This window comes from Lepidochelys kempii, chromosome 13, assembly GCF_965140285.1.
Source record: "Lepidochelys kempii isolate rLepKem1 chromosome 13, rLepKem1.hap1, whole genome shotgun sequence".
Classification (NCBI taxonomy): domain Eukaryota; kingdom Metazoa; phylum Chordata; order Testudines; family Cheloniidae; genus Lepidochelys; species Lepidochelys kempii.
In genome coordinates, this window is record NC_136392.1 from 29,629,323 (window position 1) to 29,656,059 (window position 26,737).

General features: G+C 56.6%; 1 protein-coding gene across 1 annotated transcript in view; it reads right to left on the minus strand.

Annotated features, from left to right (window-relative positions):
• Window positions 1-26,737, minus strand: part of MYH7B (myosin heavy chain 7B) — a 50,675-nt gene that overhangs the window by 4,050 nt on the left and 19,888 nt on the right. The window contains exons 12-34 of the mRNA XM_073309927.2: window positions 24,943-25,081; window positions 24,083-24,201; window positions 22,867-23,016; window positions 22,379-22,549; window positions 21,503-21,682; window positions 21,273-21,405; window positions 19,966-20,042; window positions 18,372-18,459; window positions 17,498-17,615; window positions 16,685-16,808; window positions 15,925-16,061; window positions 14,581-14,836; window positions 13,497-13,739; window positions 10,597-10,773; window positions 10,213-10,358; window positions 8,969-9,059; window positions 7,626-8,015; window positions 6,854-6,980; window positions 5,764-5,882; window positions 3,672-3,868; window positions 1,468-1,817; window positions 950-1,074; window positions 147-262 (exon numbers count right to left, since the gene is read on the minus strand). Of these exons, the coding sequence (XP_073166028.1) occupies window positions 147-262; window positions 950-1,074; window positions 1,468-1,817; window positions 3,672-3,868; window positions 5,764-5,882; window positions 6,854-6,980; window positions 7,626-8,015; window positions 8,969-9,059; window positions 10,213-10,358; window positions 10,597-10,773; window positions 13,497-13,739; window positions 14,581-14,836; window positions 15,925-16,061; window positions 16,685-16,808; window positions 17,498-17,615; window positions 18,372-18,459; window positions 19,966-20,042; window positions 21,273-21,405; window positions 21,503-21,682; window positions 22,379-22,549; window positions 22,867-23,016; window positions 24,083-24,201; window positions 24,943-25,081 (3,773 nt within the window). The remainder of the gene's footprint in view (window positions 1-146; window positions 263-949; window positions 1,075-1,467; window positions 1,818-3,671; window positions 3,869-5,763; window positions 5,883-6,853; window positions 6,981-7,625; window positions 8,016-8,968; window positions 9,060-10,212; window positions 10,359-10,596; window positions 10,774-13,496; window positions 13,740-14,580; window positions 14,837-15,924; window positions 16,062-16,684; window positions 16,809-17,497; window positions 17,616-18,371; window positions 18,460-19,965; window positions 20,043-21,272; window positions 21,406-21,502; window positions 21,683-22,378; window positions 22,550-22,866; window positions 23,017-24,082; window positions 24,202-24,942; window positions 25,082-26,737) is intronic.

The window sequence follows — 26,737 nt, forward strand, 5'->3', positions numbered from 1 at the left end:
GCTTACTGCTGGGGGCCAGCCCCAGGTGCGGTGTGGGCCCCTTCCCCTCGGCTTTACCCTGGGGTTATGCCAGCTCTGGAGAGAGCTCTGCCAAGCCACCCCTGTGGGCTAGATAGCAATGGGAGGTGGGCACAGGCAGGCGCTACCTGAGGTTTTCAAACTCCTCGTCCTTCTCGGCCAGTTTTCTCTCCACGTCAGCCTTGATCTGGGACAGCTCGAGCTGGATCCGCAGGGTCTTGCTCTCCTCGTGCTCCAGTGCCCCCTACCGGCAGCAGCAGATGGGCATTAGTGTCACGTATTGCTGGGGTCCCTCTCCTGGCTTTGGCCCTGCCTCCCCTTTGAAAACATGGCTGTACCGAGAGGCCAGGCGCTCGACCCGGCCTGCTCTGGGTGCAGCAGGGCGAAGAGACCAAGGGGCAGAGTTGCTGGGTCAGAGGTGGTAACCCTCTCCCAGCCCCGGTGCGGGCAGGCTGAACCGGCCGGCTGTGCACTCGGCCACAGAGAATAGTGGCCGTCGGCTGCCCTGCAAGCAACGGGCTCACTGGGGATCCTCGCAACCCCCACACTGGCAAATGGGGAACCCAAGGGCCAAATGTGCTGACTTGCCCAAGGTAACAGAACACGTTAGTGCCGGAGCAGGGACAGAGCCCAGGAGTCCTGCCCCATAGCCCCCACGAACCCAGAGGCCTCTGGGCAGGTGGCAGCTGTCGCCCTGGGCAGGGGTTGTTTGGGGAGTGTCTGATGCCTGCCCAAAAGCAACATGGGTGAAGGGGTGTCGGGGCGGCAGTGACTTGGCTCAGAGAGCGTTTCTCACAGGCTGACTGCACCCAGAAGAGAGCGCTGTGTTCGGAGCCCCGGCCCTGGGGCACGGCAGGGAGGGGGCTGCACAGGGCATTGCACTGTGCAAGGCCATGGGATGGGGCATTCATTAGCGTGAGCCCAAACCCACCTCAGCCTCCTCCAGCGCTGCCTGAATGTCGTTCTTCTCGCTCTCCAGGGCCTTCTTCACCTTCTCCAGCTCGTGGATGGTCTTGCCGCTCAGGCTGATCTGGTCTGTCAGGTCGGCAATCTCCTCTGGAGGGTGACAGAGGGTGAGCATGGGGGGCCTGCGTTCCCCTAACCGCCAGCTTTCCCACAGCTGTCAAGCAAAGCCTCCGGCTTCGACCCCCTCCCCCCGTCCTGGGTCTGCCTGACAAATAGCAAACGGCCAGACCCGCAGTCTGGGGATGTGGATTCGGACCCCTCCCAGCCCTACCTGCAGGCCCAGGCCCTCAAGTGGGCTGTTTGGGCACAAGCAGCTGGGCAGGGGTTCTGCCAGCCACCCTCCAAGCCCCCGCACTGGCCAGTGGGCCCAGAGACACAGCTGTGCTCAGCAGGCCAGGGCACGGCGCTGGCCCGGGGGTGCCCCCATGCTGCCTTGTGCCCAGCCCCAGGGACGTGGCGCTGGGTGCCGGAGCCCGGCTGTACCTTGGAGGTTCTTGTTCTCGCGTTTGAGGGTTTCCAGGTTGTCCAGGGACTCCTCATAGGCGTTCTTGAGTTTGAAGAGCTCCGTGCTCAGGCTGCGTGACTCTTTCTGTGAGGACTCCAGCTCTGCCTGGGTCTCCTCATACTTCTGCTTCCATTCGGCCAGGATGCGGTCAAAGTTACGCTGCTTCTTGTCCAGCGCGGCGGCCGCAGAGTTGGCTCTCTCCAGGTCGATGGACAGGTCCTCGATCTCCGTCTGCAGCCGGTGCTTGGTCTTCTCCAGGGAGGAGCACTTGGCATGCGCTGCCTCTACAGCCTCCTCCGCCTCCTGCAGCCGGATGGCTAGCTTCTTCCTGCCAATCACCGTCAGCGAGTGAGCCGGGGGCTGGGCACAGCAGGCCCCACGCGTGGACACGGAGCCAGGCAGGCGTGCACCTCAGGCCAATTCCATCAACAGGGACCTGATTCCAAGCCCAGGGAGTCTGGGGGAATCTTGGCCATTGACCTCAATGGACTTGGGCTCAAGCCCATCCTTGAGATTCTCCTGGCCTGACCGGGAGAGGAAGGCCCAGGCATAAGGGGGCTGCTGGCCTGTCATGAAACTCAGGTTGGGTTGGCCTTCTCCCAGTACCAAAAGAAGGGGGAAGAGCTGATGAGAAATCAGGACCCTGAGACTGACGGTTCCTTGGGCCAACGGGGAGAGGCCAATGCTCCAGGTCAACCTGGTTGACAGGGCAGGCAGGCCCATGAGGGAGGCTGGGGGTCCTGTCCTCCATGTGAGCTGGAGCTGGCTGAGGCAGAGCTAAGAAGAGAGCAGGAGCCCGAGCTGAGCTGGGGGGGCAGGGCCATGCTGGCCAGGGCCGGAGGAGCAGCCCAGGGAGCTGGAGGCAGAGCAGCAGCAGCGCTGAGGCAGAGTGGAGCTGGAGCAGGCCAGAGCTAAGTGCCGTGAGCAGCTGGGGAGAGCAAGGGGAACCCTTGGCAGAGGGCCCAGTGCAGGGAGATGCCCCAGCCAAGAGGCCTTGCAGGCCGCACTGGGAGGGGGATCTTAACCCCGAAGGGGGGAGGAGAGAGGGCGCTACTCTGGGAAGAAGGGTCCTGCCGCCTACAGCCAGAGGGCATGTAGCCACCGCCAGAGCAAGTGTCCAACCCGCGGCATCCCTGCAGAACAGCCAGGGCCTGGGACGTGTGAGACTCAGACTATGAACTTCCCTTACATTCCAGAGACAGTTGTTTGTGATGTCCAGGTGCCCCAGAGAGAGGACTCTGCCACACAGGAGAGGGGAAGTGGAGCCCTCCCTCTCTGGGTAAAGGGAGTGGGAACGAGGACTTAGATCCTTTCGCTAGCAAATTCCACCAGGATACTGTATAAGCCAGGAAAGTTCCTCACACTAGCAGGACCATTCCCCCACTTACACAAGAATTAGGGGTCACCCAATGAAATTAATAGGCAGCAGGTTTAAAACAAACAAAAGGGAGTATTTCTTCACATAATGCACAGTCAACCTGTAGAATTCCTTGCCAGAGGATGTTGTGAAGGCCAAGACTATAACAGGGTTCAAAAATGAACTAGATAAGTTCATGGAGGATAGGTCCATCATTAGCTATTGGCATGGACGGTGTCCCTAGCCTCTGTTAGCCAGAGCTGGGAATGGACGATGGGATGCATCACTTGATGTTTACCTGTTCTGTTCATTCCCTCTGGGGCACGTGGCATTGTCAGATGGACCTTTGGTCTGACCCCGTATGGCCGTTCTTATGTTCTTCCACAAATGCCACATCACCCCTTGGACAGCCACCAGCCCCCATGCAAACCCATTAGGCACATGGATGTTTGTGCACCCACGGATATGTTGGCTGATGCACAGATCCCCAGATAAGCCCCCACGGAGCAACATGCTGGACATTCAGGGCAGTCCCTGGGCAGCGTTGGTGGTTGGAGCTTGGGGCAGAGAGCACCCTGCTCTCACACACAGTGCCAACAGGCAACGTATCCCTTGGCCAGGCCCAGCATACGGGTGTTCGCTGAGCCAGTCGCGTCTCTGTGTGAACGCAGAGGTGTCTCTGCAGATACACGTGGGAGGGTCAGCTCAAGAGCTGCCCTGTCCCTCTGCAGAGACCAGCAGCCACCCAGGAGATCTGCTCCCAAGCAGTCCTAGCAGGCGGATGGAGCAGCCAGTGCCCAGTGCATGACCCTTGCTGGAACTTACTTGGCTTCCTCCAGCTCCTCTGTCCTCTGAATGGCATCCGTCTCGTACTTGGTTCTCCACTGGGCCACCTCAGCATTGGCCTTCGACAGGGTCCTCTGGAGCTCCCCTTTGGCCTCCACCTCCTCCTCGTACTGCTCCCGCAGCAGGTCGCAGTCATGGCGCGAGGCTTGCAGCGCGTGAGCCAAGGCGTTTTTGGACTGCAAAGGGGAAGGCAGGAGAGCCGAGATGGGCAGAGGGCTCCCCTCAGGCCTGGGGTGGGAGTCAGCCTTCACACTTAGCCAGTGCTGCCCAAGGCCGGGACCCCCCGTCTCCCCCGCTCAGGCAGGCTCTGCTGGGGCAGTGCCTCCTTAACGCGGGGAGTCTAGCTCCAGTGAAAGATGCTGGATTGCTGGCCTGGGGCCTGGTGCTTTCTGTGCAGGGCATGTTCCCACGCCAGCAGGAGCAGTGCCGGTCTGCCCTCCTGGGTGCCACAAACCGGCCCTGTAGGGGCAGCCTAGCAGAAGGGAATTCAGCCTCCCTGGCCTCTCTGCTGAGACTGACCCCAGGGGCCAAGCTGTGCAGTGGTGGGGGTGCTTGTGGGGGGGGTGCAGAGAGCAGCCTGCTGGGCGACAGACCAACACCCACCAGCTCCCTTCACAGAGGGCCCCAGAAAGCCACTGCCTGGGCTGAGCTACTGCTCACGACTGATCAGGGCTGGATCCAACCCCAGCACCAGGCGCAGGGTCCCATTCCCAGTACCTGTGCTGGCCAAGGCTCCCCTGCACAGCTACCCTCCCAGACATGTTTTTCCTGCTCCGAGCAGTGGCTTCAGCCCCTTGCCAGGCTTGGCTGGGCTGGGTACCCCTGAGCATGGCCAGGCCCAGTGTCAGTCTGGCCAATGACTGGCAGTTTGATGGATACAAAGCTGGCTGGGTCATCAGGCTCAAGGGGTAGTGATCAACGGCTCAATGTCTAGTTGGCAGCCGGAATCAAGCGGAGTGCCCCAGGGGTCGGTCCTGGGGCCGGTTTTGTTCAAGATGTTCATTAATGATCTGGATGATGGGATGGATTGCACCCTCAGCAAGTTTGCGGATGACGCTAAGCTGGGGGGAGAGGTAGATATGCTGGAGGGTAGGGATAGGGTCCAGAGTGACCTAGACAAATTGGAGGATTAGGCCAAAAGGAACCTGAAGAGATTCAACAAGGACAAGTGCAGAGTCCTGCACTTAGGACGGAAGAATCCCATGCACTGCTACAGGCTAGGGACTGACTGGTTAAGCAGCAATTCTGCAGAAAAGGACCCAGGGATTACAATGGACGAGAAGCTGGATATGAGACAACAGTGTGCCCTTGTTACCAAGAAGGCTAATGGCATATTGGGCTGCATTAGTAGGAGGATTGCCAGCAGATGGCGGGAAGTGATTTTTCCCCTCTATGGACACTGGTGAGGCCACATCTGGAGTATTGCATCCAGTTTTGGGGCCCTCGCTACAGAAAGGATGTGGACAAATTGGAGAGAGTTCAGCAGAGGGCAACGAAAATGATTAGGGGGCTGGGGCACGTGACTTATGAGGAGAGGCTGAGGGAACTGGGCTTATTTAGTCTGCAGAAGAGAAGAGTGAGGGGGGATTTGATAGCTGCTTTCAACTACCTGAAGGGGGGTTCCAAAGAGGATGGAGCTCAGCTGTTCTCAGTGGTGGCAGATGACAGAACAAGGAGCAATGATCTCAAGTTGCAGTGGGGGAGGTCTAGGTTGGATATTAGGAAAAACTATTTCACTAGGAGGGTGGTGAAGCACTGGAATGGGTTACCTAGGGAGGTGGTGGAATCTCCATCCTTAGAGGTTTTTAAGGCCCAGCTTGACAAAGCCCTGGCTGGGATGATTTAGTTGGGGTTGGTCCTGCTTTGAGCAGGGGGTTGGACTAGATGACCTCCTGAGGTCTCTTCCAACCCTAATATTCTATGACTCTATGATTTTCCATCCTTTTCTAGGGACTTAGGTGCAAGTCCGCATTGCTGGGCTCCCCAACTCCCTTCCTGGCTAGCCAGCAAGCCCCCCCTCCCACAGGAGAGAGGCCCCAGAGAGCCAGTCGTCTCCCTCACACAGCCTTACCTTGGTCTCTTCTTCCAGCTGCCTCTTGATTTCCTCAATAGTCTGGGTAAACGAGGTCTTGCCACGGCTCAGCTGGTTTATAAAAGACTCCTTTTCCTCCAGCAGACGGCTTAGCTCCCCTAGTGCAGACAAAGCCAAACAACTGGAATGGAGCTGGGCAAATAGAAACCGTGCAAGGCCGTGTGCTCGTGTCCTTCAGCTCCCTGCGGCCCCTGAGCGCCAGCATGCAGAACTGATCCCCAACTGCCTCCGGTTCCAGGGGGCCCAAGGTGATGCGCTCGCTAACAGCAATAGGCCTGAGCCCATCTCTGAGTTCCCGCAGAGCTCAAGGAGTCTGGACCTGGCCTTGCAGTTATGGCCCATCACTAGCTCGGAGTCAGTCGAAATGGACTTTATCTAGCACTTCCCATCCCCCAAGCAATGACTTGGCTCTCAGCCAGGCTGTGCGAAGCCAGCCACTAGTCTGGGCCCTGGATGGTCCCCACACAGTCTAGGGTAGCAGAACCTGGCTTGCTGGTAGACGGGATGTTGGCCTGGGCAATTGGCCTATTATCCCTCGTGCCAGGGGCTCTTTACCTCTCGCCTGGGCAGCAGGGATCTCAGCTTAATGTCACAGCTCCCTGATGCACTCAGCCCTTCCAGTGCAGATCCCAGGAGAGTCTGGGCAGAACCTAGCCTCGCTGGGTCTCCAGCCGGGCATCCTTGGACCCAAAGGCAGCAGCTGTGCTGCTGGGGCGGAGGGGGAACTCTGCCAGCAGGGAGCGTCCTGCTGGCAACGCTGGGGGTCACGGCACGTTCCGTAGCCACACTAAGGCTGATGCTACCTCTCTCCTCTCGCTGCCTCCGCTGTTCTGTCTTGGCTGGCCGCGCTGCCCGCCCTGAGTGGGGCCTGCGGGTACATTCTGCAGCTCCTCCGGGCACCGCTTTGGCATCAGTAATTACTCAGCGAGCTGCTCCCTGCCAGAAGAGCACACTGATCTCTCGGAGAGGCAGGAAAGTGGCTGATCCCAGTCCCCTGGTTTAGCAGCAAGCCCAGCCTCGGGGCCCCTCTCAGCCAGTCCAGAGCTGGGCGAAGGCGTTCCGAACCTACCGTTCTCAGTCTGCAGCCGGCCGCGCTGGGTGCTCACTTCGGCCAGCTGGCGCTGCAGCTCCTCCACTTTGGACTTGGCCTCGCTCAGCTGGTCCTCGTACGTTCGGCACAGCTTCTCGGCATTTGCCTGCAGCGAGCAGCCAGGGCAGCGTCACATCGGCAGCCCCGAGCTAGACAACTTTGCTCTTCCAAATGGGCTCAGCTGCTGAACACGCCTCCCCGGGAACTGTCCTGCCTCCTAGGCTATGGTTTGAGACTGGGGAATCCCCCTTTCTCTGACCCACTCTCAGCTGAGTGATGCAAAACAGGATTCCCATTAGGCTCTCACACAGAGCCCTGCTAGTATGGGACCCTTGCATGTCCCCCTCGGTAGAGGAACAGGTCCTGCAGCTGCCTTCAATACAGAGAGCTCAGCTGCTGTTCTGCGCACATGCAGCATCTAGGATAGAACCCAGGGCTTTCCACGCCAAGAGCTCCAGCCTTTGCTCTGATCTTAGCAGCTTCAGAGCCCTCCGGCCCAAGCACGGAGCAGGTACGTGTCCTTATCCCCACTTGCAGCTGGAGGCAGGGAGGTTAGTGACTTGGCCAAGCGAACATCAGACCTGAGCTCAGCGCCCAAGACTCCTGCGCAAACCACCTACACTTGCTGGGTTAGAACTTAGAGCCTGCCTTGGCCTCCACCTGCTCTTGGGCACCCTAGTCCCCCACGCCCAAGCAGGTCTGGTTCCACCCAGCGGGGGGCAGCCCTGCTCACAGCTTCCCAGTCCCTCACCTTGTTCTTGGTGAGATACTCAATGTTAGACGACAGGTCGTCCACCTCCATCTTCATCTCGCTCTTCTCCTTCTCCAGCTTCTGCTTGACCCTCTGCAGGTTGTCGATCTGCTCGCCCAGCTCGGCCACGGTGTCGGCGTGCTTCTTGCGCAGGGCTGCCGCCGTCGACTCATGCTGCAGCGTCGCCTCCTCCAGATCCCTGCGCAGCTTCAGGAACTCTGCCTCCCGCTTCTTGTTCATCTCCAGCTGGACAGCCGTCACGCCGCCCGCCTCCTCCAGCCGCTCGCTCAGCTCCTCCAGCTCCCGCGCCACTTCCGCGCGCTGCTTCTCCACCTTGGCCCTCGCTGCCCGCTCTGCCTCCAGCTCCTCCTCCAGCTCCTCAATGCGGGCCTGGCGGGGGGCAAAGCAGGGCAGGCGCTATGGGGCCAGGCGTCCTCGCCGTGCCAGCTGGAGGGAGAGCCTCACTGCAGCACCAAGCCACCCCACTGGGACAGGCAGCCTGCGCCCCAGGCTCCCGGGCTGAGCTAGCCGCAGTCCCAACACTGATTCTGCTAACACAATCACCCCTAAAACCTTTGGAGAGCTGGGCCTGAGCCACCCAATCTGGGTCCAGCTGTGAATCAGGATTCCAAGCCCAGCCCCACCCCCACAGCTAGGGCGATCTGGCCCTGGGGTTCTGGTGTGGCCCTTTGGGCCCCTCTCACAAACTGTGACATCAGGGTTTGGGGGGTTGGATTTGAGGTTCTGGTGTGTGGGCAAAGAGCTAGCTCCCTCCCGGCTGAAATGCCAGGAGCTTGTCTTTGAGTTTTTAATTAAAAAACCCCAAACCCGACCCCATTTAACCTGCTTCCCCTACAGATCGTGCCTGGGATTGGTCCGGAGCGCACCAGCCCCACTGCGCTGGCTTGGCTTTCCCCAGGCATCCCTGCTGGGCTCCGTGAGGTCCGTGCTCAGAGTGCTGCTAACAAGAACACCCCTCTCATGTCTGGGGTAACAAGCTCCCCCACAGGGTGGGCACGTATGGAGCTGCTGGGCTTCTGGGGAAGCCAGCTGGCTCCATTAGATCTGAAAGGTGCCCAGCTGAACTGGGATCAAGGCCCCAGGGCTGGAGAGAGGGGAGAGGGAGACACACTAGCTTGGCCGGCCCAGCCGGAAGGGATGGTGGAAAGCAGAGCCCTCTCCGCATAGCTCCCCAGAGGTGGCAGCAGGCCCAGGGAGGCGGGCAGTGCTCTGCCCGCTCAGGGACAAGCTTCTCTGTCAGCCCTGGGGCACTCTCCTACTCAGCCCCCTGGCGGTTCGCTGTGGAACGCCAGGCCTGTGTGGTCTGTACAACATTCCTTTACCTGCAGCTCTTTGATCTTCTTCTGCAGCTGGGCCCCAAGCACTTGCTCATCTTCAATCCTTGAATTCAGCTGGTTTGTCTCAAACTCTTTCCTGCACAGAACCAGGACAGAGGCCTGTGGTTAGGCAGAGAACAGCTGCCAGGCCCCTCCTAGCCTGTCCCCCAGGGGCCAGTGTAGGAGACTTCCCTGCAAACTAGTGACTTGTACTTTGTCCTGTACCAAAGGATGAATGAACCTGTACTTGCAACCTAGACTGTTCGGAGAACTGTAGCAGAGCACCTAAGACAGCCCCTCTACATCAGGTTCCCCTGGGGGCACACAGCCCATCCCTGCATTGGGGCGGTTCCCCATGGGGCACACAACCCAATCCTGCATCGGGGCGGTTCCCCTGGGGTGGCACAGCCCATCCCTGCATCAGGGCGGTTCCCCTGGGGTGGCACAGCCCATCCCTGCATCGGGGCAGTTCCTGGGAGGACACAACCCAATCCTGCATCGGGGCGGTTCCCCCGGGGTGGCACAGCCCATCCCTGCATCGGGGCGGTTCCCGGGGGGACACAACCCAATCCTGCATAGGGGCGGTTCCCCTTGGGGGGCATAGCCCATCGCCGCACAGGGGCAGTTCCTGGGGGAACACAGCCCATCCCTGCAGCGGGGCGGTTCCCCTGGGGGGACACAACCCAATCCTGCACAGGGGCGGTTCCCCGGGGGGGCACAGCCCATCCATGAATTGGGATGTGGCAGCTGATATCAACCCTGCTGACTTGCTGATTACATTTGCAGCCCCTGGGGGCTGCAGGTGACAGCTCTGCATAGTAGCCTCTCTTGAAGCTTTGAGTGCTTTTCTGGGCTCCCTAAAGCCTGGGACGCTGGGAGGCAGTTCGATCGGGTGGGTAGAGTTCTCTGTTCCTGCCTCTGTCACAGGCTCCTCTGGGTAAGTCACTGCATCCTATGAGCCTCAGGCCCCGCAGCAACATGGGGACGAGAACCCCTCCTGCGCTGGGCTGGTTAGACCCTCTCTCCCTGGATGTCTGGGAGTGCCCAACGCAGTGGGTTCTGAGCATGGCTGGGGACGCTAGATGCTACAAAGGATAACAGCATTTTCCAGTCTGGAAACAGCTCCAAGAAGTGAGAATGCCAGCCCCCTGCACCTGTGGGCGTGCTCAGTGCAGGAGGAAGCAGGTGGCAGGAGCAGCGCCGGCTGGGGTTGGCTGCGGGGTATTTCCCCAGGCATTGCTGGCACTCACTTTTTGAGTTTCTCCTCCAGTTGCTGCTTGTCGTTCTCCAGATCCATCACAGACTCCTGCGTCAGCTTCAGATCCCCTTCCAGCTTGCGCTTCGCTCGCTCCAGGTCCATTCGGATCTTCTTCTCCTGCTCCAGGGAACTTTCCAGCTGGAGAGAAGGAAGACATGTAAATTCGGAAGGGAAATACTCCCTCCAGTGCCCCTGACATCTCCTGCTCCTCCACATCCTCCTGCCTCTGATGAGAGGTCCCTTCTCCATTGCTGGCAGAAACCTAGCATGGCATCTAACGCATCTCCTCTGTACCGGGGCGGTTGCACTGGGGGCACACGGCTCATCCATACAACGGGATTGCTGTCACTGGTCTTTGCATTCATGTTTTACTCACATCATCCACTTGCTGTTCCAGTTTGACTTTGGCCTTCGTCAGTGTGTTGACTTTGTCCTCTTCAGCCTGCAGGTCATCTAGGGCCTGCTGATGCGCCTCCTGCAGCGCCTTCTTCTCTTTGGTCAGCTTGGCGATGATCTCGTCCAGAGCCGCCATTTCTTCAATCAGGTTTTTAACCTAGGCCGGCAGAGGAAAAAGAGAGCTTAACTCCTCAGGAGACAGGGGTTGGGGGCAGATGAGAGCTAAACTCTAGAATACCACATCACCACCACTGCCTTCCTCACCACCATCACCATCACTGCCCTCATCACCACCCTCCCCCCCACCGCCTTCCTCACCATCCCCACCACCATCTTCATCTCCATCACTGCCATCCTCACCACTACCTTCCTCACCATCACCTCCAGCACTGCCCTCATCACCACCATCCTCACCATGACCTCCACTGCCATCCTCACCATCCCCACCACTGCCTTCATCTCCACCACCATCACCATCGCTGCCATCTTCACCATCCCCACCACCACCTTCCTCACCATCCCCATCACTGCCATCCTCACCACCACCCTCATCACCGCCTTCCTCACCATCATCACCACCACATTCCTAACCATCACCACCATGTGCGATGCTGTATGGAATGTGGGAGACACTTAATGATACTATGGATACCAATATTTTAAAACTGCAATGAATCATGCTAGATATGCCGTGTAAAGTATCTACAAAAATGTTATAATTTGCCAGATATGATAATCTTGTTTATATGTTTGTATCACCTTCGTATCGTGAGTTATAGATATGTAGGGTATATCTCTATTTCCAATCTTGTGCTGTGTTTCTGGGTGACACCCCCAGGCACTAAACCAGCTTGATGGCCCATCAAGGGACATCACCTGTACAATGAACCAATTGAAAAAGCCAGGGAATACACCTGATGAGTCAGCAAGCAATGTAGGGGCATGCCTATGGACAAAGAACTCTAAGGCTTTTTCCATCCCCTTCTTTTGCCATGAGGCTTATATTTTCTGTGTCCCAAACACAAGCTTCACAGCACAAGCTTCATGGCAAAAGAATATAAAAGACAACTGCTTCATCTCCATTTTGTCTTCAGGCCTGCTTCCCACTGGAGTACCTTTCCTACAAACGAAGCTCTGAACAAAGGACTGAATGACCTATCCAAGCTGTGGCTGTGTTCCAGAGGGACTTTCAAGCCAGCAAACTCACCCATACTGCTAAGAACCTGATATATGGTCTCTGAAGTCTCTGTATGTATCTGACTGCTTTACCATTTAACAACTCTCTTCTTGTTCTTTCTTTTTTCCTTGTAATAAACTAGAGGTGGGCAAACTACAGCCCATGGGCCGTATCCAGCCCGCAGAACCATCCTGCCCGGCCCTTGAGCTCCCGGCCATGGAGGCTAGCCCCCGGCCCCTCCCCTGCTGTCCCCCCCCTCCTACACAGGCTCAGCGCGCCGCACCGCCAGCACTCTGCACGCCATGGCTGGCTCCAGCCGGGCCATGCAGCTGCGAGCTCCTGCCGCTCTGAGCGGCATGGTAAGGGGCTAGGGAGCGGGGGGTTTCAATAAGGGGCTGGGGGTCCCACGGGGGCAGTCAGGGAGCAAGGGGCAGTTGGATGGGGCAGAGGTTCTGGGGGAGAGGGGGTGGTCAGGGGACGGGGAACAGTGGGGGTTGGATAGGGGTGGGAGTCCTGGGGGGCCTGTAAGGGAGTGGGGTTGTGGATAGGGGGTGCAGCAGTCTGGGGACAGGGATAAGGGGGGGTTGGATAGGGGGTGGTGTCCTGGGGGGTGGTTAGGGGTGGGGGGACCCGAGAGGGGGCTGTTGGATGGGTCGCAGGTTCTGAGGGGGCCAGTCTGGGAGGGGGCAGATAGGGGGCCAGGGGCCAGGCTATTTGGGGAGGTACAGCCTTCCCTACCTGGTCCTCCATACTGTTTCACAACCCCAGTGTGGCCCTCAGGCCAAAAAGTTTGCCCACCCCTGTAACAAACTCTTAGTTTTAGACACTAAAGGATTGGCTGGCAACATGGTATTTTGGGTAAGAGCCAAACTAATATTGACCTGGCAATGTGGCTGGCCCTTTAGGGTTCAGAAGAACATTTTGTATAGTGAGCAGTTTTTAAATAAAAAAAAACCTAGGTGCCGAATGGGAGCCAGCGAACTGGAATGCAATAAAGGGGGCTGTGTGATTTCTCTTTTTTAATCTTCTTGATAACCAGTGTGGGGAATCAGAAGCACAGTCTGTGACTGATGAATGTACTTCAGTGTTACCCACCAGTCTTTGGTAGTATCTGCTCTCCCTTTTGCAGCCTGTCCTGACCTTGGCATTTCCAGCGAGGGCTGCCCTAGGCACCACGACCATCTCCACCACCATCACACCCACTGCCATCCCCACCATCCCCACCACCGCCTTCATCACCTCCATCACCGTCAAGCATCCTCACCGTCACTGTCACCATTACTGCCTGTAGCCCCATTGCTCTTGCAGGTCTGTCATGGGCTTGCTTCTTATTCCAACGCTTTCACCAGCTACACCAGGCAAAACTGAAGGCATTTTTTGCAGGTGGAAAGTCGTGGCATTACCCCCGGCTTCACTTATTGCTGCACAGACTGTGCAATGCTCTGGGGCCAGGGAGGTTTTTGCTCTTTCAGACAGTACCTTCTACAGAGCCTCGCTGCATTTTGGCCAGCCCTGCCAGAGACTGAGCCCTTCCTCTCACACCCTAACAGCAGCCTCTTCTCCCTGAGCAGGTCCCTGGGCTCCTACAGCAGTCACAACACTCAGGGAAGCCATCGGGAGTGTAGCCACAGAGCTCTGTGGAGCCCGCGGTAACTGGCTGCAGCAGTTGCACAGTGACCCCTCTCACATGCGGTGCCTGTTACCTTGTTCTCTGTGGCATGCTTCTCCTTCTCCACCTTGGCCAGCGTGATCTCTAAGTCATCAATGTCCTTCTTCAGCTCAGCACATTCGTCCTCCAGCTTGCGTTTCTTGGAGGTCAGATCCGCATTCATCTCCTCCTCGTCCTCCAGACGATCCGTCAGCTCTTTCACCTTGGCCTCCAGCTGGATCTTGGCTTTGATCAGCAGGTCACAGCGCTCTTCTGCATCAGCTAGGTTGTCTTGTTCCTGGGAGAGTGCATAAGGAAACACATGCTCATCCATTTCCCCCAGGAAATATTACCATCCAGTCAGGGGTCCTAGCCCCTGGCAGAGATCACTACACCCTCATTCTCCTGGACACTAGCTGCTGATGCTCTTCACTTAATGTAGAGAGCAAGCACAAGCCATTCAGGCAGATGGAAGGAAGCTTTTGTTTCTTTCTGGCATGTTCCCATCCTTTCTCTTCCCATCCCTTAGGGCCAAAGAGGAACAGGAGAGCTGCCGAAGCTGATGCTGGTCCTTCTGCTTCAGGTGTATCGGGTGATGGGAGGTGCTGGACTGACGGTGCCTGGAGACTGCGCTCCAGGGAGCAGGCACAGCTTGGCCAGCAGACACTCACACGTCCCACCCATGTGCTGCAGCCTGTTCTGGTGGGGTCACCTTTGCAGAGCAGCCCATTCATTCCTCAGTCTCTGCCCTGACACAAGGGTTCCCCTTATGATGGGACTTTTTGTGAGACGGGCATTTGCTCAGCACTGGACTAAGGCCTTCCATCTCATTTCATGCCGGCCTCTGAATGGCCAGCAGATGACACTGGACCATGGTGCCCTAGACCAGACTGAGCAGTGACCTAGAAATTCTCCATTCCCAAGCCTCGCTCCTTTGAACAATCCTGTCCACAGTGTCAGGTCCTTCTCTGAGCCCTCTCGGGTGCAAGGGGCCAGAAGGCTAGTGGTTCCCATCTAAGGGACCATTCTCGCTTGTGGTATTACATTTGACCTGTCTGGTGGGGTATATCCATGCCTACCCGCACTCTCACCACCCACACCCACATCTCCCCTGCCAAGGAGCTGTACACGGGGCTTACAGCTTGAAGGTGGAGAGACAAGTCATTCTTCTCCTGGATCATGGTAATTTGTTTCTCTTCGAGCTCCTTCCTTTTAGCCTCTGACTTCTCCAGAGCTTCCTTCAGCTTCTGGAACTCCTCCTTCAAGGTGGCCATCTCCTTCTCATTCTGCGCCGACCGGAGCAGAGGCTTGATCTTGAAGAAAAGCTTCATCCAGGACCAGTTCTTGACAGCATTGAAAGCGCGGATGTTCCACTGGATGGTGTAGAGCGCTTCCCTGAGGCACGAGAAGGGCAGGCTCAGTCAAACTGTGATGCTCAAGGACTCCCTGCTTGCTCCCACCCCACAAACACCACCTTCTTGGCTGGCAGGTGCGGAGATAGGTTTTCACAACAGCTCAGTATGTCAGGTGCATGTCAGGGGTTGAGCTCTTTGGGGTATCTGGCCCTTGCGGCAGCAATTCCCGGGACTGCCCAACCATTGCATGGTGCTTATGTACAGCAACAGAAGGGTCAACAATGGCCTCAGGTCTGGTCCATGGCCTGGAATGCATTGACCCTCCCAGGGGTTTCTATCCCAGTGTATCCCTAGCGAGCCCTCCACACTGACTGTAAGAGACTTCCCAAATATGGGGACATGGCTTTTTGTCTCCTGCTGCCAGGCCCCTCCCAGTCCCCCTTTGCAGGTCATGCAAGCCATGGAAAAACACTCCCCGGGCAATACAGCTGACATGCATGCTGGGATGCTTTCCTTGCCTGCCGCCTGGAAAATCCACCACCACTCAGCGTGAGCAGCCCAGAGAGGAAACTGATCTGCCTTATACAGTCTCCATTCCCTCACCAGAAGTAATAAAGCCCATGGATTGCACTGCTGCCTGTACAGCAATGGGAGAAGTGACCCCCCTGAGTGGAGCAGGGCAGGGGAAAGGGCATTCTGTCCCATGGAAGAACGTTGTATTTCAAAATTTGGTTTCATTCTGATTTGGAATGAAATTCTCCTTAAAAGGGAACAGAGCTGCAGGCAGGCTGCCAGGCGGAGCTGCCGCAGAGCCATAAGTTTGGGAGCTGGGACTTCTAGGCTCTTGGCTCCCCATCAGCCCTCCAGGCAGGCTGCCCAGGAGCTGGGCAGGCGAGCTGCACCGAAACCAGGCAGGGCTCTGCTGGAACTTCAGCAGCATCAAACCATCTCCACAAAATGGTTCCATTTTGATGGATTGGCAAAGGTTTCATTGGAATTCCATCCAGCTCCGCCCCTGGACTTGTCTGACCAACCGGGCGTGATGGGTGGTTCATCCCTGCCTGCTCTGATTGGACAGCAAAGGGTGAGCGGTGCTGGCAGGGCAGGCCGCCCCTCTAGCTGCTCTACCTCCGGTTGATCATCTTCTGATACTCAATGCGCATCAGCCGCCCACGGATTCTGGCCTGCAGCATCGTCAGGATCTTGGCCAGGCGCTCGTCTCGCATCTCCTCCAAATGGCCCAGCAAACCAGCTTTGAAAAACACCTGCAAGGAGGGGAATAAGAGCGAGCTTATGGGACCAATGGGCACCCGAACCTCTCTGAGCAGCCATCAGACCCCTAGACACCATTTCTTCAGCGCCTGAGTATGTGTCATTAGCGCTGCCTGGTGTGGACTCACATCGCCAGTGCTCCACAGCCCGCTCGGTGACGTGTGCCCCGATTGCTAGGGCAGGGCCTATGGGAGCTCTGAGCCAGCGACTCAAATACCACAACATGATCTGGGATGATGGGACCCTGGGGAAAGGGGGTCCTTGCTGGACCTCCTCCCAGCCTGTGTCTCTGCCCTTCCCTAGCTACCCATCTCCAACTGCTGCACTGAGCCACCCCCACCCTGCCTCCTCCCACGGGTGGAAGAGCAGGCAGGGCAGGGACCTGCAGCGGGAGGGCCTAGTCCAGACAGCGCTGGGGTGGTGGGGTTTGGAGCAAGACCTCTGGAGGCGATGAGCCCTGGGGAGAGCAGAGTGAGCTGGAGCCGGAGAAGAGCACTGGGAACTCTCACCCTTCCCCTCCCTGCAGCTCTCCAAGGAGGAGTCCCATCCTCAGGGCAGACCACCCAGCTCCAGCTCCCTCCCTGCCTGCGGGAGCCCAGCTGCCCTCCCCTCTCACCTTGGTGTGACCAAACTTGTACTGGGAGTGGTCCAGCTCCAGGGAAGTCAGCAGCTTCTCCGTGGCCTTTCTACTGTCCACAAACTTGTCATCAGGAATGGCAGCAGGATTCAGGATCCGATAGCTGCAGAGACACAGCAGAGGGGCCATAGCACCGAGCTGGTAGCTCCCCCTAACCCCACGCAAAGAGGGACCCAGCCAGGAACATGTCTGTGCGACACGTGCTGTGGCCACGCTAGACACCGGCAGCACCATGGCACAGGTCGCGTGCTGGCTTGTGCACCAGTACGTAGCATGCCTGGCCAGCTCAGAGCTGCCTCCTCTGTGCTGGGATCTGCATGATACAAGCACCATGGGGCTGAACTGCCAGGATCAGAGCCAGGCCAGCAGGCTGCCAATTGTGCCTGGGCCTACACTTCCACCCAGCTCCGAGCTCAGCTCACAGAGGCAGGGAGGGAATTGAGCTGGGCTCTGTGCATCTGATGCGGGGAGCCTCATTAGCCCCTGACTGACATTCAGCCTCTGCCTTGGGCTCCGGCCTCTCACGCCGAACACCATCATTTGGGGGAGGGCAGCACGACACCCTGATGTATCCACGTTAGCCCAGGTGTATCCAGGAATCTCGGACGGCTTTGCGCTGGGAAGCAGGATGAAGGCACCATGCACAGCAGGGCCAGTGGCAGAGGGTGAGCAATGCACATGCTGGATTCAGATGAACCCCCACGCGCTGGGGAGCAAAGCGGAGCCTGGGGCGATCTGCTGCCTGCCTGAGCTAATCCCCAGCAGCCAGGGGAGAGAGAGGGGAGGCGTTACCGCTGCTTGAAATCAGCGTAGAGGATCCTGTTGGGGAAACCTTTGCGGCAGATGCGAATGCCCTCCAGCACACCATTGCAACGCAGCTGGTGCAGCACCAGGAAGGCGTCCATGGCTCCTGCAGAGGAGAGAAGGCAGGGGTTGTGTCAACAGGGCCCACGTCGACCAGGCTATGGCCTGAACCAAACCCCATGGCCAGCAGGACTGGGGAACTGAAAGCTGAGCCTCCAGCTGGACCTGGATTTTGCACGTGGCCCCTGTTTTAATAACAGGTTTACCCCACTTGCTGGCCTGGACCGAAACCCAGTGCTGTGGCCTGGGCCCCCTCTGCTCTCTGGAGGGTGGCCAGTGCTATGTGTGTCTCCTGTGTGATGGCAGAACACAGGCTCGCAGCATAGCTAGGGAAGGATTTGCCTTCCATCTCTGCTGCTCCTGCCAGGAGACTCTAGGAGGGGTCGGAGCAGCATCCACAAAGCGCAGGTGTTTTACCCACAGCTCCTGAGGAGCGACCCACTTGCTTCTGGGTTTAGACCCCCTGTAAAGGTCCTTTTCACCTTTGCATCCAAGGGGCTCATGGAGACAGGGAGCTCTCCTGTGGCCCCTCTGGGCAGCCCTAGGGCACATGGTGCATCTGGAGGGGAGTGCTTCCCCTGACCCCTCCTGACAGGAGCTGGAAATCATGGGCCCAGGAGAGACACCTGTCAGGCCTCCTTAGCTGGGAAGCCGTGACTAGAGGTGGGGGATGGGATCCTCAGAGCTCTGGCGGGAACAGGTGGCACACGCAGCCCAGAGGAGATAATGATGGGCTGCCATTAATCTGAGTGCTGTCCTACCAGCCCCGTTCCTGGGCCAGGCCAGTCCTGCAGCCGCATACCTGGGGTCTTGGTCTCGTTGGGGATGATGCAGCGGACGAAGTGAGGCTGGGTGGCCCGCAGGTTGGTCATCAGCTTGTTGAGGTTCTCCTGTAGGGCAGATACAAGGGTGAGGCGGGACACGCTGCCTCTGCCCTGCCGGGTGTCACCACTCACCTCGCATCCCCCTGCCCCATGTCTCCTCAGGGGTCTTTGTACCTTCCCAAGGCTGTGGGAACAACACCCTAAGCCCGGCTTCCATAGAAAGGTCTCTGGGCCCTGGAGGCCTTCAGCCTGCGGGGGAGGGCTCGGCACAGCACTCCTTTGAGGCTCTCCTGAGCAGCCTCTGGATGGTGCCATTCTCCATGGGGGTTTGCCATGCATGGTAGGGGCTACCAAGTGCATTTTCACTTGCAGCTTGGGGAAGGATTTGATCCCAGGAGTCTGGAGACGAGAGCCAGCCACGCCGGCATCCCCCACACCAGCCACGCTCCTTGTGAAAAGTGCAAGGACAGGGCACAACCTGGGGGGTAGGCGTCCCCCCGTCTCACTCAGAGCATGAGTGATGCATGATGTTTGTTTCTGGGACTTCCTTTCCCTTTGAGCAATGGCCCAAGCCACCCAGAAGCCCTGCCCTTCCTTGTGCCATGCCAAGCTGCCTCCTCTCCTAGGCCAGGCAGCCCCCTGCTCTCGGTAGCAGACACCCTGCAGCAGCTAGATTGACCCACTCACAGCAGCATGTCTCTAAGGCAGATAGGCCTTCCCAATGCACAAGGAAGGAGGCCAGTAAAGTGTCCCCGCAGTGGGTTGAACCCAGAACCCTCAGCTCTGAAAGCCCCCCCATCTGACGCTGGAGCCAATGAAGACTGGCACAGCTGCTGCTCCCCTGTCATTGCAGAACAAGACTCTTCCAGCAGGATCTAGCTTTAGGCTTATGAACCCCAGTCTGGTCTGGTTCTCAGCTGTCCCCCTGGCTGCCTCAGAGACAGAGACACCCCCGGAGTGAGTGCTGTGAACGGGGTTCAGGGCCCTGTGCTGCACTGAGCTAGCAATCTGCCCTAGCCATCTCCCAAGGCAGGAGAGCTGCAGGGCGGCTCCATAATCCTCCCCTGTTCAGAGCCCCGTAAGATCCACCTTCATTGTCTTCTGCCAAGGGCTGTCCTTCCCGCAGTTCAGAGTGAGGAGAGAGGTAGCACAGACTTAAAGTGATGTTCATGTAATACATTATCTAAACATCACTGCAAGTCTTAACTGCCGCTCTCCCAAAGGCGGAGATGCGCCATCGCGGGCTCAGCAGCGGCACAAGCCCCACCTCAAAGGGGGACATTTTCTCTCCGTCTGGGACCACGGGTCCTTAGCTGAGCGAGTGCAGCGTGGAGAGGAGCTAGCAGCAGGGGGCTGAGACTCTTCCCGACCCGGCACAGAGCTGGCACCTGCTCTAAGGCTGAGGACCTGTCGCGCCCACGCAGCAAGAAACACCAACCCTGTAGGGTCTTTGTGTCTCTTACAGCGTCAGGGGCTTGTGAGGGAGATGCCCCCGGGCTGTGTGAGGGGCTGGGATGGATTCTCGGAGGGGAGTCTTCACCCTCCTGCCCTGAGTGTGGGTCTCGCTCTTACCTTATGTAACTGTGACACCGTTTGGAAGGAAGCCGCCTTCTTACGCTTCTCCTTGACCCCTGTCTTTGGTGGCTCATCTGTTGGAGGGAAACGGTAAATTCATGATGCCGGTGAAGTATTGCTCTGTGGTCTGTTGTGTCTGCTGCATTTGGAAGACTCTGGGTCCCATGTTAGTGCACCTAGATGAGCCACGGGCCTGCTCTTGGGAGTGTGTGAGGCGGGAGGAGGGGGTGTGCAAGGGGGGAAGAATGGGTGTGCAAGGAGGAAGGACTTGGTGTGTGCGGCGGGAGGAAGGGGTGTGCAAGGAGGAAGAATGGGTGTGTGAAGAGGGCAGAATGGGTGCGTGAGGCGGGACATGGGTGTGTGAGGTGGGAGAAAGGTGTACAAGGAGGAAGGACTTGGTCTGTGAGGAGGGAGGAAGGGGTGTGTGACGCGGGAGGCAGGGGTGTGGGAGGCAGGAGGCGGTCTGTGTTGGGCCCAGACGCGGTGGCAGAAGTCCCATGAGCGTGTGGGCAGGGACGTTGGAGGGAGAATGGAAGTGTGTGTTGGATTGGTGAGCACGTTAACTAAGGGGCAGAGCTGTTTGTGAGTCCCCCTGTCTCTCTCCTCACTGGGGAATGGAAGGTGGCTTGTGAGTCTGGCCTGGGCAGAATTCCCCGTCATGCAGATCTTAGCAACCCCGGGCCAGCACCGGGCGCCAGGTCTCTGTTAAGGGGGAAATGGCAACACGTACCCTGGATCACACCTGCAGACCGGGATAAACCTCTGCTCCCCTCTGGTGTTGCCCGGCTTTCCCTGTTGGGATTCCCCTTCACTCCTACAACACCATCCCCCACTGGGCTCCCCAGGACTAAGCTGCAGCACCCCATTGCCCAGGGAGCAAGAGACTGTGTATGGGAGTCAAATCCAGGTCTCCCAGGAATCAGTGCAGCGTGGCACCCTAGGTCTCTTGGTGAGCAGGGGATGGCCAGTGGTGGATTAGCCACTGGGCCAATGAGGCCCGTGCCCAGGGGCTCTGGCTAATTGGGGGGCCCCATGCAAATGGGTGCCCCCATGCCCCGATCCTATTTCCCTGGCAGGAACATGGGGGGACTGCAGGCAGAAGGGGTGGGGAGGGATCCCCACTTGCTCTGGCCCAAGGCCCCACAAAACCATAATCCGCCCCTGATGATGGCCTTCTGTCAGAGTCACCGCATGCTGCAGGCCTGCTGGTGCCAGCAGAGAGCAGTTCTGGGCAACTCGTGAGGTGTTCCCAGGCGAAGTCACGGTGTGGGTGAGGGGTGAAGCGGGGCAGGACCATGGCTCACCTGAGGAGGAGCTTACATAATTCTCATATAAGCTGCCCAAGAGCTTGTTCTGCGATTTCTGGAAGACTCCCACCACTGTCTCATTCAGGGGGTCTTTATTCTTATCCAGCCAGCCAATGATGTTGTAGGGCACCTGTCACACCAGGACAAAGAGAAGCGGGTCAGGTCAGCAGCCCAGCACAGAGGGCCCAAGAGGCCTGGGAAAGAGAAGGGCTCGGCGGGGGACATACCACTCCCGCATAGTGCACCAGCTCAAAGTGCGCCTCATATTTGCGCTTCTTGTCTGGCCGTGGCTTCTGGAAGTTGGGAGACTTCCCGATGTGGTTGTCGTACAGCTTGGCCTTGAAGGACATGTCTGAGGCTTTCGGGAACATGCACTCCTCCTCCAGGATGGAGAGGATTCCCAGCGGCTGCAGGAAAGGATACCCATGAGCCGCTCAGACTTCGGCACAGCGGGGAAAGGACAAGAAAGGCCCCCACCCAATCCCGGCCCCCAACCAATCCCTGGCACAAATGCAGCCATCCTAGCAGCTGAATTGCAGGGGAGACTTGCTCTGCACTCCTGGCTGGGGAGGTGCTGAGGCCCTTGCCAGGGAAGGAGAGTCAGGCCTCTGCAGAGAGGTGCTGGGAGAATGTGCCATGGGACAAACTGTCACCACCTTGTGACGGCATTTTCCCCTCATTCCCTCCCTACATCCCAACTGGCAGGATAAACTCTATTGTGGAAAGCCCCTCCCCATTTCCTCCAGCCCACCGCCTTCTGGGGTTCCCCTAATCAGTAGGCCATCCCGCTCCCCTGGACCTGTTTTTCATTTCCCTCTTGATCAGTCAGGGCCAGGGTGAAATCCAGAACTCACTGAGGGCTCAGCAAGCCGGTTAGAACGGTTAGAGCCCTCAGCCCTACAGCTCAGTCTGGCGGCAGCCAACTATCCTCCCCCTGTAACAAAAGGATCTGCCAAATGGTATTGTTCAGCTGGCTGCTTGGTTACAGAGATTATCAGAGCCCTGTGCAGCCAAACCGTATGCACAGCCTGCTCCTGTCTCACGGAGCCACCCAAGCGGGCTGGCAGAGTCACTGACCCCCATCTCCACGCCTCATGCTTTACCTTCTCAATCAGGTCAATGCAGGCTTGCAGGTCCAGGCCAAAGTCGATGAAGATCCATTCGATGCCTTCTTTCTTGTATTCTTCTTGCTCCAGGACAAACATGTGGTGGTTGAAAAACTGTTGCAGTTTCTCATTGGTGAAGTTGATGCACAGCTGCTCAAAGCTGTTAAACTACAGACACAAACCAAACCTCTGTGTAAGCAAAGGGGAGCGTCCTTTGGTCCCAGTGATTCCACCCAGCCCGTGTGGACAGGCCCAGCTGGGGTCCCATTCCAGAGCAGGCGGAAAAGAACTCAGCTGGGACTGAATCGTCACTCTGGTCCTCAGGGGGCTGTGGTGGGTGTACTCTAGGTAAATGAATTGATACATGAGCTCCATTCTCCATAGACACCCATATCTTCATGGCAGAACTGCCAGAAGCCGTGGGAAAGCTGCGTGTGTGTCTATGGCACTGAGTCAGTTTAGTACACACCACCCCTGCAACCCACCTCAAAGATCTCAAAGCCTGCAATGTCCAGTACTCCGATGAAGAACTGCCTGGCCAGCTTGGTGTCCAGGGTTTTGTTGATACGAGTCACCAACCACTTGAACATGCGATCGTAGGTGGCTTTGGCCAAGGCCCCGACTGCATACACCACCTGCCAACACAAACCAGAAAGGGCTCGTTACATTGGGACTTGCTCCCTATTAGTTTCATTTTGTCTACACCCAGCCTGAGGTGGTGGAGACCTGTTACTCTCAGAGCAGGAAGGGGAATAGCCAGACAGAGCCAAGGGAATTGCTGCTCCCACCAAGGGCCGTTCGCATTTTCAGCTATTGAATTAGTCCGTGTGTTTGTGCTCCTGCAGCCATTTATCTTGTGCCCTCCTTTCCTGACTAAGTGTACCTGAAGCTCCATGTGCTGGGGATGTGCTGGGGTCCAGATTAGATCTAGGGTGACATTTTCAAAAGTACTCCAGTAACTTAGGAGCCTGTCCCCCATGGACTTTCTGACCCCCAGGCTCCCTAGTGCATAAGTCACTTCTGAAGATGGAACCTAGGCCCACGACTCAGATAGGAATGATCAGAAATGTGACTCCCAGGCTGGTGTGCAAGGTGGGTGCGCAATCCAGGCCAAGCTTTGGGTGTGTGGCTGAGGGTGCGGAAACGTCATGAGCTGTGCTTGCAATCTTCCCGCCCTCGGCAGTGGGAATCTCACAAGAGCTGCTGTCCTGGGGAGGTTTCCACCATCTTGAGCCAACATACTCATGAGATAGGGGCTGCAGTTGAAGCAAGAACCACAGAAATTAGGACCCTCTTGTGTGTGGATCCAACCCAGGCCAAACCACAGGGCCCAGGGATTTGAACTGAAACCCTCCACAAATTGAAGGGGTTCGAATTGAAATTCCAGCCTTGGCCCATCACTGTAAAATGCAATGGCCAAAAATATCTGGCCATCAAGCCAGCACACTCCCTGCTTCCACGTCACACTAGCAATGAATAACCGAGACAGCTGCTAAAAGCCAGCAACAGCAGGCTCAGCTTACACCATGCCCTTGGGGCTCCCAAACTCAGACTTTGTGGGGCCACCAGAGGGGAGAACTCCAGAGCTAAGGGCCCTGCACTGGGAACGTCACCCAAATCCATCGCTCTCCTGTAGGGCACAAAGCCAAGGGATTCTAGGTAACAAATGCAGGAAGGACACTACAGTCCCAGCACACTCACCTGTTCCACGTTCTGACCTTTTGTCACATATTCATTTCCTACTTTCACTCTGGGGTGGAGCAGCCCTTTGATGAGGTCAGCTGAGCTGATTCCCATGAGGTAGGCGGCCTTGTCAGCACCTGGAATACATCATCAAACCATGAGGAAGCAGCCAGGCGATGGGCATACTCAAGACAAAAAATATAGGGTTCTGTGGCTGAGATGATGCTGTCCTAATTCTGCTGGCTTTCACTAGCCCCCAAATGCCCTGTAGTCTGCCCACCTCCCCAGCGGGCAGTGTCTGTATTGTGTTCTCCAGGGGTTGTAGGGGGCTTTTGGGATCTGGCGATTTTTGCACATGTGCCTCTCTGAGGTATTACCAACCCAGAGAATCTCTGTCTAGGAAGATTTGCTCCATCTTAACGACGTAGGGGAATCGTTTCGTGTTAGATCAGCATTCTCTTTGCTGTGCTCAAATATCGGGAACTGCTTAAGCTAAGGTTCCCTGCACAGCCCTTTCTCTGCCCTCTTGTGCTGAGAGAGGACAATGCAATAAGGGAGAACAATAAATCTTTGCACAGGGCAGCTGGTTTGACAGAAGCAGACACAGTGTCCTGCACCAAACAGATGCTCAGAGAGGCAGGGCTGCTGTGGGGAGTTCTGAGCACTGTGGTAGGCATGGCCCCTAGTCAATAGGCATTGCCACATGAAAGGAATGTGGGAAAGGGAAGGGATGGAGGGCAGATGAATGGGAAACTTAACGGGGATTGTTTCACTGCTCCAGCCCTGGGATTTCCTATACAGCTGTGGAAGGAGTTCACGCACCCTGCTGGGCTCAGCAAAGCTTGCCTCAGCCCTACTCGGCCATGGGGCAAACTCACTTTCAGTGTTTTCGGCCTCCGCCTGCTCCTCCCGCTGCTTCTGCTTGAACTTCATGTTGCCGAAGTGCATGATGGCGCCCACTATTTTATAGCAGCCGTACTTCTCTTCATTGCTGAAGCCCAGGATGTCCATGGCATGCTGAGGGGTGACAGGCAGCGAGGGTAAGCCTAGCCACTGTCACAGCAAACCCACCCCCCACCAGCGAACAGAGACCTGAGTTTGGCAGTTGACTTGCACCCACAAGGGGCTCTCCAAACTCCCCAGTGGTCCCAGGTGCTGCAGGCTCAGCATGTTCTCATGCCCCATCATATCACATCCCCTGTGCAGCGTGGCCTACCCCGCGTGATCAAAAATCAGGAGACAGGCATTGAGAAATCATGAGATTGCCTTAGACACCATAAACTGGGGGCTATTTTCATTTGGTGTCTGGTTTTGGAGCCTTTACTTGGGACACATCTTCAATCTTTTCTCTGCAACCTTGAGGGCTAGAAACTCACTTCTTGGAAGGAAGGAAGGAAGGAAGGAAGGAAGGAAGGAAGGAAGGAAGGAAGGAAGGAAAAGCTTAGACTGCCACATAATCACATGACTCCAGGAGCTGGGGCTTTAAGAGAAAAACTAAATACTGAGAGACTCATGACATCATTGTGAGTGTTGGCAACATGAACACTTCGAGTAGGATGGGTCCAACATTTTAACCAGTTACTGATCCATGAGAGGACCTTCGCTCGTATCCCATGACAGCTTAGTTTGCTTAACAGCCTCTGATGTGGGAATTGTTGAAGGCTTTCTGAAAATCCAGGTACACTACATCCACTGGATCATCCTTGTCCACATGCTTCTTGACACTCTCAATAATGCCAATAGATTAGTGAGACATGATTTCCCTTCACAAAAGAGAATTTTTGACTTTTCTCCAACAAATCATGTTCATCTATGTGTCTGATTATTCTGTTCTTTAGGTTCAACCAATTTGCCTGATACTGAAGTTAGGCTTACCGGCCTGTAATTGCCAGGATCACCTCTGGAGCCTTTTAAAAAAAATAGCATCACATTAGCTATTCTCCAGTCATCTGGTACAGAGGCTGATTGAAGCCATAGGTTACATTCCAAAGTTAGTAGTTCTGCAATTTCACATTTGAATTCTGTCATAACTCTTGGGTGAATCCCATCTGATCCTGGTGACTTATTACTGTTTAATTTATCATTTAGTTCCAAAACCTCCTTTAGTGACACCTCAATCTGGGACATTTCCTCAGATTTGTCACCCAAAAAGAATGGCTCAGGTGTGGGAATCTCTCTCACATCCTCTGCAGAGAAGACTGATGCAGATAGTTTATTTCTTTCTCAACAATGGCCTTGTCTTCCTTGAATGCTTCTTTAACACTTGGGTCATCCAGTGGCCCCCCCTGGCTGTTTGGCAGGGGTCCTGTTTCTGATGTATTTAACAAATGTCTTACTGTTAGTTTTTGTGTCTTTAGCAAGTTGCTTCTCAAATTCTTTCTTGGCCTGTCTTATTATAATTTTACACTTAACCTGGCAGAGTTTGTGGTCCTCCCTATTTTCCTTACTAGGATCTAAAATTCACTTTTCACCTCTAATGGCTTCCGTTACTCTGCTGTTTAGCTGTGGTGACAGTCTTTTGGTCCTCTCAGTGTTTTTTCCGGTTTGGGGTACACATTTAGTGTGAGCTTCTATGATGATGTTTTTAAATAGTCCCCATGCTGCTTGCAGCTCCTTTTAATTTCCATATAACAAGCGTCCAAATTTGTATGTAGTTCCCCTGAAAGCATTTAA